At 45.2% G+C, this 14,957-nt stretch overlaps 2 protein-coding genes across 4 annotated transcripts in view; one reads left to right on the top strand and one right to left on the bottom strand.

The window, feature by feature from the left end:
• The window catches only part of zyg11 (zyg-11 family member, cell cycle regulator), an 83,175-nt gene extending 80,774 nt beyond the window's left edge, over nucleotides 1-2,401 (top strand). For both annotated transcript variants that reach the window (XM_072510871.1, XM_072510872.1), the window contains exon 16: nucleotides 1,857-2,401. The gene's annotated coding sequence lies outside the window, so the exon portion shown is untranslated. The remainder of the gene's footprint in view (nucleotides 1-1,856) is intronic.
• A 5,790-nt stretch (nucleotides 2,402-8,191) lies between these two features.
• The window catches only part of echdc2 (enoyl CoA hydratase domain containing 2), a 51,025-nt gene continuing 44,259 nt past the window's right edge, over nucleotides 8,192-14,957 (bottom strand). For both annotated transcript variants that reach the window (XM_072510870.1, XM_072510869.1), the window contains 3 exons: nucleotides 14,364-14,414; nucleotides 11,130-11,177; nucleotides 8,192-9,163 (listed from right to left, as the gene is read on the bottom strand). In XM_072510870.1, the coding sequence (XP_072366971.1) occupies nucleotides 9,086-9,163; nucleotides 11,130-11,177; nucleotides 14,364-14,414 (177 nt within the window). In that variant the 3' untranslated portion in view covers nucleotides 8,192-9,085. The remainder of the gene's footprint in view (nucleotides 9,164-11,129; nucleotides 11,178-14,363; nucleotides 14,415-14,957) is intronic.

Below are 14,957 nucleotides of genomic sequence, written 5' to 3'. Positions count from 1 at the left end.
CTCTTTCAGAGGGTTGGTGCAGACACAATGTGCCGAATGGCCTCTTTCTGCACTGAAGGAATTGTATGATTCTGTGTCTGATGTATTTAAGAGTGGTCCTCAAGCGGGGGCACGTTTTAAAGTTAGGTTCTTCGAACATGCTCTAAAGCATTCACTTCCAGTAAATGTATTCTAAAACCATTACCAATATTATTTTAACGGAGATCTTTTTGAAAGTATTCCTTCCCCTCCATCAGCCCCCTAGAAAGTTTTAACTAATGCTGCTTTGTATAGGTAAATATTGTAAGTGGAATCTGTTGAGTTGCCATGCTAAATGTTTGTTACCCTGTTTTAATGCAGAGTTGGAAACATAGAAAATGCAAGCAGGAGGAGGCCATTCGGCCCTTCGAGCCTGCTCCGCCATTCATTATGATCATGAAGTTGAGCTAAATTTCTTCTTGAAATTACACACCGTTTTGACCTCAACTACTTTCTGTGGTAGAAAATTCTACTGATTCACCGCTCTGGGTGAAGTAAGTTCTCCTCACCTCAGTCCTAAAAAGTTTACCCCTTATCCTCAAACTATGATCCCTAGTTTGGACTCCCCACCACGGGAACATTCTTTCTGAATCTACCCTGTCTATTCCTATTAGAATTTTGTAAATTTCTATGAGATACCCTCTCAATCTTCTAAAGTCCGGGTCTCTCCTCGTATGACAGTCCCAACATCCCAGGAATCAGCCTGGTAAACCTTTGCTGCACTCCTTCCATAGCAAGAACATCCTTCCTCAGATCTGGGCACCAAGACGGTACGTAATACTCCAGGTTTGGCCTCCCCAATGCCCTATACAATTGTAGTAAAACATCTCTATTCCTATATTCAAATCCTCTTGCTATGAAGGCCAACATACCATTTGCCTTCTTTACTGCCTGCTGTACCTGCGCGCTTACTTTCAGAGACTGATGCACGAGGACACCAAGGTCTCGCCGAGTATGCACCTCTCTCAATTTACACCCATTCAAATAATAATCTGTCCTCCTATTTTTGCTACCAAAGCGGTTAACCTCACATTTACCAACATTATACTGCACCTGCCATGCATGTGCCCACTCAGTCTGTCCAAATCCTGCTGAAGCATCTCTGCATCCTCCTCACAGCTCGCCCTCCCATCCAACTTTGTATCATCTTCAAATTTGGAGATAATATTTAGTTCCCTCGTCCAAATCATTAATATATAATGTGAATAGTTGGGGTCCTAGCACAGATCCCTGCGGTACCCCACTAGTCACTGCCAGCCAATCAGAAAAAGAACCGGACAGCGGTGTATGGTACTTATTATTCCAATCTTGCAGGAGGAACAACCATATGTTCAAATCCTTTTTATCTTATTGCTTCGGCACTTGCTGGCTCCTGTGTACAGTACTTCTAGTAGCTTTCTGTTGGGTTCTTGCAAAGTACAAGTGTAGTGCCCAGCTGGAAATGTTATAGCAGTGACTTGATTGGAGTTCAGCTGTATTCATTTTAGCACTTGGGGTGGAATTATAGAGTAGATCTCCCTGTTGTTTGTGACTTTATGAATGGAGTTCACTGTACCATTGGCACAAGAAATCACACTGTTCTACCTCTTTTAAGGTGAAATTTAAGTTGAGTCGGAGAACTGATTCTTATAAATTTCTATTGATGAAAGCTTTGTAAAATTAGTGAGCAATGGTTGATTGTAAATGAAAGCCAGGACTGGGAAGAATAATAGTTTTTTTTAAAAAAAATTACACCCTAATAGTGACTTTCTCAAGTATTCAACAAACCCCATTGTGCAAAAGTTAGAAGTGAAGCCGCAACGAGTCTCCAATTAAAATGCATTTACTTTTTCAAACAGATAGATGATGTTTCGGAGAAATGTGCAACGCGTAACCTTTTTATTTCTGAAGACTATGAAGAGAACTTCCCTGATTGAAACTGTATGCTATTAAACATTTCTTTAAGCTAGGTGCAGGAAGAATATATCACAGTGGAGTGTTAGTGTGGTTTGTGGTATTGTTCTTGCAGATGTTTTGTTCTACCAAAAGCAGCTTATGCTTGAATAAATACTGCTGATAAAATGTTTACTTAATCTGGATGTCACTCATACACCTACTTTATAAAGAATAAATCCATGTGTAGAAAAGCTGAACTATGATTAGCTTAAACATGTTTGATCCTTATTAAAAATATTTTGTACAAAATGCTGATGACTTCTTCAGGGGAAGCAGGCGTTTGAAATTGCCAAACTACTTTGTATTGATGCTTGTTTTTGTCTTTCATAATGCTTGTACAGGTAAATGTTTTAAAGTATCATTGGTTTTATGATTTTTCTGCTCAGAGGGACTCTTGCCATCAATACCTCATTTTAAAAAACATTCTATTAAAATAATTATGATTTTACTTTATGTATTCTACTTTCTGTAAATTCTAATCGGATGTGGGGAACTAATTTGGTGTTACTGAGACAGAGCTTCCTGTTCCTCACTCACCCTGTAATGCGCACAAGCTGACTTGAACTCCATTGAGCCCAGTTGTTTTTCTGGTTCAGTTAATGCGTTTATTTATTATGGGTCTCTTGGGTGGGATTTGTGTCTGATCAGGAAAGCAAAGCTCAGTGAAAGTTTTTAGTTACTCTTTTCAGATATTCCCCCACAAGTCTGCTGAACTGATGCCCAGGACTCTGTTGAAATGACCAGCTCACCGAAAGAGTGAGATTTGACTTTTTTCCCCCACCAGTATCCTGCTGGAGTCAGTTTCTCACTTCCAGCTGACTCGCTTGGTCATGGATATTCACCATTTATACAAAAAATATATATTTTTAAAACCCTAAAAGACCAGAGCAATGTTCAAGCTAATCACCATTCTTTTAACCTCCCAGCTTTTTAACTTAACCAGGTATTCAGAAGAGGGGAGCCAGATTCATTCAACTGCTGATCACCCAAATGTATTCCAACCATATCATTCTTCTTTCAACATTGCCTCTCTGTTACTCAGCACGATATGACAGCACTCCATTTTGCTAAATTATTTCTAGCTGGACTATCTCTGCCAGTGATTTCTTGCCCCCTACCCCTCCCCCTCCCAGCTATTCCTTGGCTATTTCATCCACATGGACAATGCTACTGCTGTTTTGGCCCCTTCGGCTTGTCCTGTTGGTCTGCGTATCCAACATGGAGCCGTAATATGCTCCAGCTGAACAGCTCCAGACTGGAGCCATCTTCAGTCCTGACCACAAACTCCATGCCCTTGACACTGAAGCTGTGAGCTTCCTGATGCACGACCCTGCAAGGCTGTCACCAGTATCAAACACTAATTGGTCCACTTAACGAGGGCCCAAGGCTTCACCCTACAAATGATGGTCCCACCGGCTGATTCACCAGGACAGCGCCTGCTACCCCCTGCTAATGAGGGAGAGCTGCTCTTAAATCAATCCCGCAGAGCAAACCCCACATAGCCATGCCACCGACCGAGGAGACCTTCCCCATGATTCGGGGATGCCGACCTGGCCAGAATGTTTGGCGCGATAGAATCCAGGCGGGATGCCCTGTTCCACCAACGGGCTCGGAGGGTCGGCCACAGGGCAGCCAGTGTCGCCTGGGAGGAAGTGGCAGCGCCTGTCAGCTTGGATAGCTGTACCAGGCTGCATGCGTGAGTTGGCATTGGTACCCTCTTTCCCCCCCCCCCCCCCAACCCAAAGACTGTTGTGCCTGCGAGGCGATCAGCACATTTGTGGCACAGTTGTCATCCCCGCCCTCCACCAGTGCAGAGATGCACACCTCGGTGGGCCACAGTAGTGGAGAGGCTTTTGAGGCACATTCTGGTGAACACCACACAGTTGCCATGCACATCAGGTGAAGGTAGGAACACCCAGCCGAGACAGTAGTCGGAGGTCTGCTGGATCCCAGGACACAGCTGGGTACCAGACAGATGCTGAATCTCTGGACCAGGTTTACCCAGAACTGCTGCAATTGACAAGGTGCGGCCGTGCGATTCGGAGGGGGATGTCAGTGACATTCCAGCAGGTCCATAGCTGATTGGAGGAGTCCCAGAGGCTACAGGTGCAGGAGATGGCACTATAAATGCATGGCACCGAGGCCAACACTGCTAGGGTGGCAACTGCAGTGGAGAGCCTGGTGCACGACATGGGCAGCATGAGTGATGGTGTCCAAGGCGTGGCTCAGTCAGTAACGGCCATGGCTGAGGGCCTTAGCAGCATGTCCTCGCTGGGGGACGTGTCCCAGTCCCAGGTGGACCTTTTGAGGTACTTCAGAACATGTCCCATTTGTTGGGAGACATGTCCCAGTCACATGTGGACTTTGCCAGGGGCGTCACAGCATATCCCAATCACTTGAGCACCACCGAGGGCGTCGACACCATGGTGCAGACATTGGGGAGCCGCCAGGGCTGGCAGAGCCTAATGACGCAAGGGCAACCGGGGCTCAACTCAATCCAGCTGCTCCTCTATCCCAAGATGATCCCCAGGGCCCTGCAGGCACTGATCGGGAGGAAAGGGCACTGGGTACCACCCCGGAGCCACCCTGTGGCATGATGGCGGGCAACTGCTCCTCTTTCTCTCCCCATCCCCCCCACAGTCCCTGGAACAGGGTAGTACGACGCTGCGTTTGCTGCCTTCCGACCCCATGGACGTAGCATAGTGGTTAGCACTGTTGCTTCACAGCGCCAAGGTCCCAGGTTCGATTACAGGGCTAAATCGCTGGCTTTTAAAGCAGACCAAGGCAGGCCAGCAGCACGGTTCAATTCCCGTACCAGCCTCCCCGAACAGGCGGCGGACTGTGACGACTAGGGGCTTTTCTCACTAACTTCATTTGAAGCCTACTTGTGACAAGCGATTTTCATTTTCATTTCATGTGGCGACTAGGGGCTTTTCACAGTAACTTCATTGCAGTGTTAATGTATGCCTACTTGTGACAATAAGGATTATTATAATAAAGAAGGCCACGCGACCCGGCAGGCTGTTTCCACCTCTGATATACATCCTGGGGCCACACCTAGATGCAGCGGTACAGTATGGAAGGCTAAGCAGGTTGAGAATCACAGAGGACACTTGGGAGAGGGAAAGGGCTGGGGTAGGCAGCTAGGGGCAGTTGAGGACACAAATGTACAGCGTGAAAACACTTTGCACTGGAGAAATATGATGCCTCTGGCATGCTATTGCACGCTGACCTCCAAACCACTGCTCCAACCCTTGGGCATGGTGGTCCTGTATTCCCTGCCCAGGCATACCACGTGCAGATAATGGGTACGAGCGAGCATTCAGCAAACAGGTAGAGGTCAGACTATGGCATAGACTGAGCAGTGCTCAGCTCGCAGTGGGATATCACCCCCCTGCCTTCAACAGTGACCTGCTGATAGCACCACCAGAGTCGCATTACCCTCGAGTGATGTAACACAGAGACCATTGGTGGGATGGTGGGACAGGATGGGTGAGATGAAGGACATGACTGTCTGATGAGAAGCGGGCATGCTGGACGTTGCTGCCGCCTATCCTCTATCCAGGGTCTGGTCCTGCGGGTCCCTACACGGGCTCGTCTTCCAGCCCCTCCTGAGCTGGCGCCTCCCCATCCTTCTTCTCGGAGTGGCTGCATGTTCCTCCACCTCCAGCATATCGCCTGCTGCTGTACCAGGCGTAGAGGGCACAGCAGACCACCACAAAGCGTGCGACCCTCTGGGAGGTGTCCTGCAGGGCACCACCAGAGCGGTCTAGGCATCGGAACCCCATTTTGAGGAGTCCGATGCACTGCTCAATGACAACCCGGGTGACCTCATGGTCCTCGTTGTATCGGGTCTCTGCATTGGTCACCGGCATCCGTACTGGCATCATTAGCCAGATCTTCAGCGGGTCCCCCTTATTCCCCAAGACTAGCCGCCCATCCTGGGGTAGTCCTCGATGAAGTCGGGGGTGTCCGACTGCCCCAGGATGTAGCTGTCATTCACACTCCCTGAGAAGCGTGCAGACATGTGCATGATCATCATGTGGTGGTCACACACTAGCTGGACTTTTAGGGAGTAGAACCCCATTCCTGTTGATGTAGGGCACTCCCTGACGGCCCGGTGCACGCAAGGTGACATGCTGGACTTGGAGAATCCTGTCGATGGCAAAGAATCCTGTTGCCCAGGCATTTTGTTGGGCCTGATCCATGACTAAGTTTGTACAGTTAGCTGCCCGGACAAAAAAGGCATTCATAACCTCACGGACAGACTTGTGGGCTGTAGATTGTGAGATGCCGTCCCGCTTGAGCCCTGGAATGATCCTAAGGCGTAGAAGTTCAGGGCTACGGTGATCTTGATGGCCACTGGGAGCGGGTATCCTCCTCCTCAACATGGTGCCAAGTCAGCAAGGACATGGCACAGATGCTGCACCATCCCCTTGTTGAGGCAGCGCCTCCTGCGGCATATGCTATCCGTCATCTGTCCGAAGGACCTGCATCACTTGCAGACCATAAGTACACCTTGGGCCATCGCCGGCCTCCCCCTCTGGGTCGCTCCCTTTCATGGTGGGCAGCCTGTCCTCCGGGTGTGGGGCAGAGCCCTGACCATGGGACTCCGCCTCGAGCCTGTCGACCCTCCTGCTGCTGCTTTCTCCAACGGCTGGTCGCCTGGCCTGCCAGCTGCACCTCGAGTGCAGCTTCTGTGGGGGGTCCCAAGGTATCATCCATCTCGTGTAATATCTGTAAGGAATTGGAGAGACTGACAACCAGCAATGCCTTTCACCCCTCATATCCCCTGCCATCCCTCAGGGTTCAACAGCCCTGCCCACGCACCCCGAGCTGCAACGGGGGGCCCTGGTCACTAGACCCCAGACACCTGGTATTAATGTTACCTGGACCAGGCACTGGTCTCCCAGGAGCACACACCCACCCTGTCGTTGCGTAAATGTCCACAATGCTGGGGACCGGCCCCTGGGTGTTCGGATGTTGGCTGCTGCGTCCGAGGTGTTGCTCCCTGCAGTGTTCACGCAGTGTCCAGGCCTCATGGTCTGATAGGCAATAACACCAACATGCGACATGCCTCGCCCACTCACAGGAATCCACTTGGGAGCTGTGAAGTGCTCACTTTACTACGATTGTTAATTCCCTATTAGGAGTAGCCTTCAGCCACATAAACAGAGGCCGCCATGATCAGTGGGAGTTATGGAGCTGGAGTTACCCACGTTATGGGGGTACATAATCCAGGGGGTGGCATAGCAGACCCACAGGCACTGAGGTACCCCCCAACTCCCCAGGCACGTGGTTCACTGCCCGGGATCGAAGGTAGCTACTCACCTCCTCGGATTCCCACAGCAGCCATTCTGCCAGCTTTACGTTTTTTAAAAGGTATACTAATTGGTGCCGTGTCACCACTTGCTGGGGAGGCGGTTAGATAGGGTGTCGTTCCTGTTAATTGTAGAGAGATTTGCTTCAATTGGTGATTATTAGTTTCTCACCACACCATGGCGGGATTCTCAGCAACGGGGATGAGCTGGTTAGATAGCGCACAGATGGCGCCTGGCGTGTTTCCGAACTTTGCTCTCTCCCATGCTCTAATAGTGGCATTGCGCTCTCGCTCAAGCGTCATGTGGCCATCCAATCGCGTCCTTGATCTTCAATGCATCAAAAAAATGTAATTCTCCTTTTGTGGTTGCATATCTCTTTCTCATTCCTGTACGTCTGTCTCCAGGAACCCATCTCTACCAGTAGGCCCTAGATGTTGGAATGTCCTTGCTAAACCTCTCCTCAGATATTTCTTCAAAATCACCATGTTGACTCCCTTACATAACATCAAATAATCATTTTCAATTTTAAGTGCCTTTACATTTCTCAACAATGTAATTTGTTGCTTCTCAACTAGCATAGCTGTGGTGAGATTTAAAAGAACAATTGCCTGTAAAATTGTGCAATTACACAGAAACTGATGACTTTATTCCTCTTTCCTCACTAATTTCCTTCTGATATTGGTGCATGATGGTACTAGTTTATTGTCCCTTACTGTTCATGTATGAGCCTTGGACACTGAAATGTTGCCAGTTTATTAACAGGAATTGATCAAATCAATGTCTATAAACCATCTGGATATGCTATACCTACAGCAGGAATTGCTGGACAACTGATCAACAAACTCAGCACAAATAGGGGATTGAACCAGCTATCTTACAGCCCTATTCTACAATCTTTGTGCTGTTACTTCCAGGAAAGCATTCATTGTGCATTTTATTGGTTAGTGGACATATCAGTGATAGCAGCACTACATGTAGCAGGGCTCAGCTTATATTATGAAGCAATGTTCTATGTAGAAAATATAACAGTACAGTTCTGCTTCCCATCATCCAATTATTAAAGGATGGGATAGTTTCCTCATCAAATTTAAAAGTTACATTTTGAAGTTAAACAGACCGCTTTAAATTTCAAAACATACAAGCTAACAACTACCACCTAGAAGGCAGTCAAAATCAGTACTGTCACCAGTTGTAGGGACCTTTTAATTAACGTCCTCTTTCCAAAGTCATGACCCATTTTTGTGCAGTTTTCTTTTGGAAGATAATTACCTCAGTTGTAATGTCATTAATTTCCATAATCTAACAGTAGATTACAACTAAAGAGCTGCTAATTGTTAACTGGTTTACTGTTAAACACAGATTAGTTTACAACATTGCACTGCTGTTCAAGTCTCAGATGAGTAAATGGAATGGTTTTGGGTAGACAAGCGAATGAGTGGACCAAAATACATTGATCAACCCAGGAAAAAAAGACCAAATATTTAATCAGTTGTCCAGAAGTACTATTGAAAGCAGAGTTCTGCAGTATATATTCAGGATTGCTACCTTCTGATGAACTCATCATTGGGACTACTAACATCAAATTCACTTGTACAATTATTTCCCGTTAAATGACATACAGTGAAAATATTGCCCAGGATGAAACTTGGACTGATTATTATAATACTTGATGTGGAAACGAGGTGAAAAGTTCAGTAATCTCCTTTCAGAAAGGAAATCTGTCAGAAAGATTATGTAAAAGTTCAGAATTTAAGCAGCCCTGGTGATTGTAGCTGGAATCCTTATCTTGCAGATCTGAGACTTGTTTCATTTTATTCTCCAGTAAAATGTGGTAATCGTTTTTCTTTAAATGCCGCCATACCTTCCAACCGGTCCCTTGTAGGAATGACCTGTATTAGCAAAACGTATAATTACCTCAACAAAATATTTTAATTTTTTTTTTGGAATGAATAGCTTAATTGAAGGTTTCGCATTTAACCACAAGACATAAATCTTCAAATCTCCGACTATTATGCCACGTGTACGTGTTCCGTACAAGTGCTTCAACAATGTAATTGTTGTATTCGGCTTTTCCTTTTGTATGGATAATGAAAGGATACCAGAAAGAGGGGGATCTCCGGATGAAGCCAGGAGCAAAGGGAACCTCGTTGCATAGCCTCCTCCACAAGAAACAAAGCTGCACAATATACGAGTTCCCTTACTGGGTAAAATACAACCAATCAGGATCTAACGCAGCATCACAAGACCTCCAAGCAATGAAATTATACCACAGAAAAAGGGAAACACCCCAGTTACCGCCATCAGTACACGATATGGCTTGGCAGGATACACCCTCCTACAGGAGCCAGTAAGCCAAGGACTCTTACACCGTGCTAAGACGCTTAACACAACAAAACTCAACTCCTCTCCGGCCAAATCAGAACCCACTTGAAACCCAATAACAAGAAGAAAAATGGTCAAAATATCCATGAACAGAGTAATGGGGTGGGGGTCACAGAAATACAGTTCTCTCAACAGGTTAAGGACCACGCCCCAGAATTAAATATAACCAATCAGAGCCTGTATCAGTACGTCACCTCCCAAATAAACAAAATTCCAGAGGAACACCAGGATTAGCCAATAGACATCAGACAGGGGGCTCGATTCAACAAAATGGGATCACAACAAAATGGGAACAAAGTCCCATAGCAAGCGTGTTTAGCTGCGTGTTTTCCGGCGCTTGCAGCACCGCAAAAATGACAATTCTACACGACTCACGTTGGTATAAGGGGTCTCAGCAGGGAATGCACAGCCGAAGTGCACATTGCCCCGTTTTGTACCTTGGAGAGTTCCGCTCGCTGGAACTCCCCAGTGTAGCAGGAGATACGGTGCCCCAATCTCCGAGGCCGTCGAAGCAATCCCCTACCTACCCCCAACCCGAAAGCACTATGGGAAACCCCGCACCCCTCCCAAAACATGCAGAGCACCCCCAGCCCAATCGCTCACATGAACAAAATGCCAGCACGGCACCTAAGCAGTGCCCATGCCAGCTGACCGTGCCAGCCTGGATGCCAGGCTAGCTATCTCGTTTTAATATACAGATTTACCAAAAAGTGATCCTGCCCATTGTGGGTAGGATTTACATCGCAACATCTCGCAAGATCGCGTTGGATCTTGCAAGGTGTTGGGAGCCAGGTCGATCCTGGGAGCAGTGTCTTCTATCGGCCATGCTGAGCCATAGCGAGCTGCTTTTCGGGCGTAGCGTGGCCATTGGATTGCGCTCATGGACTGGCAATGTACACTTTCACAGAAAGGATACCAGAACAGCATAACCACATAGGAAACAGGATACTGCCCTCCCAGGGGGAGCCCCAGCCCAAAAAGGGGACAGTCTGGAAGTCCCTATATAAGGCCACTTGGTGAAGAGCGACCTACTCATACATTCGGCCTAATCTCCAACTGAAGAAAGACTCTTAATTGCTGAATCAAAGCACTCAGGCCCTGCAGCTAACAGGATAAGTCGTCCTCAGGGGAACCAAATCTCAAGTAAACAAATAGTCCAGAAGCCCTCAAAATGGGACATCTCAGGGAAGAATCACCTACTACCCTGCCCAACATATCCTCCAACTGATCCAGATAAACTTAATTACTACTGCCCTAACCTACTCAGTCAAGCTAAACTAGGATCAAGGACACACTAGAATAGGGGCTAACAGGCCTAGGATACTCACATCACTCCTATAAATTGAACAAAGCTAACTACCCCTATCTCTAGGCACCCCAGAGGTGCCCAATTTTTTTTTAAACACAAGCTTTTGAAATATTTTCTTAAAGACTAATGAGTTTTTTCTTGAAAGCAGGAATGACATTTCATACCTGAGCATAACACATTTCTTCAATTGCCATTCCAGATGAAATATCTACCTGCAGAGAATTGGAAATAGCATATTTAAACATCTATAAACTGGAAGTCTAATATTGCTTTAATTGGACAGTACAATAGATGACGCGCAGTGGTTAGCACTGCTGCCTCACGGCGCCGAGGACCCGGGTTCGATCCTGGCCCTGGGTCACTGTCCATGTGGAGTTTGCACATTCTCCCCATGTCTGCGTGGGTCTCACCCACACAACCCAAAAAGATGTGCGGGATAGGTGGATTGGCCACACTAAATTGCCCTTTAATTGGGAAAAAAAAGAATTGGGTACTCTGAAATTATTTAAAAGTGATAAAATAAACCTTCACAATTTGCTTATCCTGTACTTTTAAACAATTAAAATTTCTGACATTAATTTGAGAACGATAACCTTTACCATTCGGAAATATAGTTTTAGATTTACTTTGTAATTTTAACTAAATGCCGGCGTGATCATTTGGCCAAGGGAAGCTTTTTGACCTTTTATTATTCTGACTGAAGAATTTCAGTTTTTTTTTTTTTAAAAAGGTTGAGGAAAGTACATACACCCATCAAGCTTGTCTCTGTGGTATTTATTTGAATGGTCTCATGCATCCAGCTGCATTCTGAACAGCCTCAAGCTTTGGTTCCACTATCTCATCTGGCAGTTAATGTTTATGACTAACATTTTTTATAGTACGAAGTCTTACAACACCAGGTTAAAGTCCAACAGGTTTGTTTCGATGTCACTAGCTTTCGGAGCGCTGCTCCTTCCTCAGGTGAAGGAGCAGCGCTCCGAAAGCTAGTGACATTGAAACAAACCTGTTGGACTTTAACCTGGTGTTGTAAGACTTCGTACTGTGCTCACCCCAGTCCAACGCCGGCATCTCCACATCATAACATTTTTTATGATCAATTTTAAATTTGACTGGCGTAAGACAAAGTGGATACAAATAAATTTAAGTACTTAAAAGGTCACCATTTAAAAATAACAGGAGTCAGTGCTGGAGCGATTACTTCGTATTGAAATCATGTTAATTTTGGAAACAATTTTGTTTTAGTTCAATGATGTCAGAATTCAATTGTGCTCATCTACCGACAGTTGTGTACACGTTTTAAAAATTAACAAGCTAACTACTTCAATTTATCCAGCAAATAACCAAGTTATACAAATCAGGAAAGACTCCAGTTCAATCCCTTATCGGTGCAGAGTTAGATGATCTGAGTTAGCACAGAAATAGATATGCTGCGCTTGGCCTCAACACCGTGGGGGAAGGTAAACAACATCCAGGATTCTCAGTGCGGATTGCTATTTACCACTCATGGAAAAAGCAGAGTTTTAGATGCCAGGCAAGAACATTAATGGAACAAAAGACATGCTGGAAAAGATCATCAGGTCAGGCAGCCCCTGCGACAAGAAACAGAGTTAATGGGCAGGATTCTCTGGCTGCGTTCGCCCGGCGACCGGAAAATCCCGCCCGAGATCAACGGAATTTTCCATTGTTGGCGTCTCGCCTGTGGCGTTCTTGCGGCGGGCGGGGTGGAAGAATCCAGCCCAATGTTTCCGATTCATGACCTTTCATCCGAACAGTTCTGATGAAAGATTATCAATAAGAAACGTTAACTCTGTTTCTCTCTATGGATGCTGCCTGACCTGCTGCATTTAACCAGCATGGTTTGTCATTTCAGATTTGCAGCATCCGCAGTATTTGACTTTTGTAAGAACACAAGTGGGTTTGGCTAGTCTACCTGTCTCAGTTTAAGAAGTCTACTCGTCCGGGCTCATTCATGGAGAATGGCTGCCAACACTAGCTAAACTATTGTCAGGAAGAAATATTATGAAGAAAATACAAGTACAACAAACGATTCTCTTCAAAACTGAAGATCAAGATGGTGAAACAATTGGGATCACTCCATACACTGGAGTTTAGTGCTGGTGATTAGCAAGTGGCTGCAGGTATAAGCTCTCCTCCAAAGTTTGAACACTTGCATGCTGATACATCTGTGTTGCATTGGCCGGGCTGTTACATTTTAGAACAGGCAAGAACAGACCTAGCTGCCTGTTCAGGTGGAAATAAAATGTCCACTGTACTAGTCAAAGGCAGGAAGATTTTGAAGTTCCCTCAAGCACCATCGCCAATACAGATTAATTGGCTGCTTACCTCATTTGATGTTTGCAGGACCCTTCAGTGCACAAAATGACGACCACGTTTGTGACTAAACTCAAATTTTATTGAAATGTTTTGAGAATGTAAAAGACACTATAAAAGATATTTTTTGCTTCTATTTTGTCAAAAATGACTAGTTGATAGCAGGTGATGGGTTCTATTATTTATCCTAATCCCTCATAACCTCAGGCTACCCGACACAAATCTGAAAAAAGAGGTTTGAATTTCTTAGTACAGCCCTTGTGGGGAAGATGATTCTCGAGGTTAAGATCAATAAAGTCGCTCAAATGGATGGTTTGTGCCAACTTGGCTTATTCTTTTTTAGGCTTAATCCATATATTCAGAAATTTTAATTGTATAATTTCACTTAAAGAGGCAGTGTATGGTGTATTTCAGAACCAGTATGTCAGCAAAGCTTGGTGCAAATTAGTTGGCAACACACATAACTGGATAAAGCAGTTTGACGGGTGTTCTGTCAAGAAAACTGTCAGGTGTCTTTTATATAGAAAAAAAACAATTTCTCTCCTCAAGGCACTGAGTCATGGAGAAGGAGGAGGTCTCAATAGCCCTCAGGTATAACAAAAGATCATTTGACATTCTGATTAGGAGGGTCAGCAGCTTCTTGAACTCTACAGCTTGGCCTAACTTGCACACTTTGCGACAGGAGCAGGAACCTTGCTATTCTTTTAAATACACAACGTAAAATCACAACTGCCGCATCAACTGTGATCAGCTATCTATGAGCTATGGATCAAACTCAGGACCATTTTGCATGTCTTTATACTACACTGGATGGGGTACATTTAACCGATGAACCAGCAAAGGAATGCCTACATGGTTTCAAATATAAAATATTAAAAATTAGAAAAAAACTTTGTGGGGGGCAGATGATAATCCAATGAGGAGGTTTTCATTGGAGTTTATTTGAATACTGTCAGCTGCTTGCCCATTTGAGATAGAAAGTGGCTTGGCAGGCACCTGCTGGAGTGTTGTAGCATTATGCTTCATTCTTATTCACAAATGTATATATTGTACATCTACCACATTACCTCAATGCCTTTGTTCATCGCCTGCTTTGCCATTCTCAGAGCTACTGGTCCCTTTAAGGTCAATCAGAAAAAAAATATTTTGAATACAAAACAATATTCAGATAGTTACAGTCAAAAAATCATTAAGTTAGGAGTGGTAAAATGGCAACCTGCTCTTTCCACCTCGGTGTTTTTTTTAAAATAAAGAATTTGCTTACCAATTCAGTGAGTGTTTTAAATTTTAAAAGAAAATAGTGTTTATTGTACTTAACCCATTTATATTAAAAATGCTCCAATCACATTTACATATGCATCCAAGATTGTCTCTCTCACACACAGTAGGTTGGGCGGCGGGAGGAATAGGTGAATTGTTCGTGTCCAAAAAGAAAGTCAATCGTATATGAATCCTGTAGATTGGTGAATTGGACAGTTTCAGGCTGAGTTCATTGACCTTTCAGAATTCTGCTTCAAGACTATTTAAAATGTTGACAGATAATCCCGTCTTTTCCTCGCGTCAGCAGCTGTTTGGCTTATGTTAAAGATGCTGCACGTGACTTTCGCCTGAATACAGGCAGGGTACATGCTTGTAAAATGCCTGGAGTGAGAGAGATAAAG

Source organism: Scyliorhinus torazame, chromosome 7 (assembly GCF_047496885.1).
Source record: "Scyliorhinus torazame isolate Kashiwa2021f chromosome 7, sScyTor2.1, whole genome shotgun sequence".
NCBI classification, from domain to species: Eukaryota; Metazoa; Chordata; class Chondrichthyes; order Carcharhiniformes; family Scyliorhinidae; genus Scyliorhinus; species Scyliorhinus torazame.
This window is presented reverse-complemented; position numbering and strand designations above follow the sequence as displayed.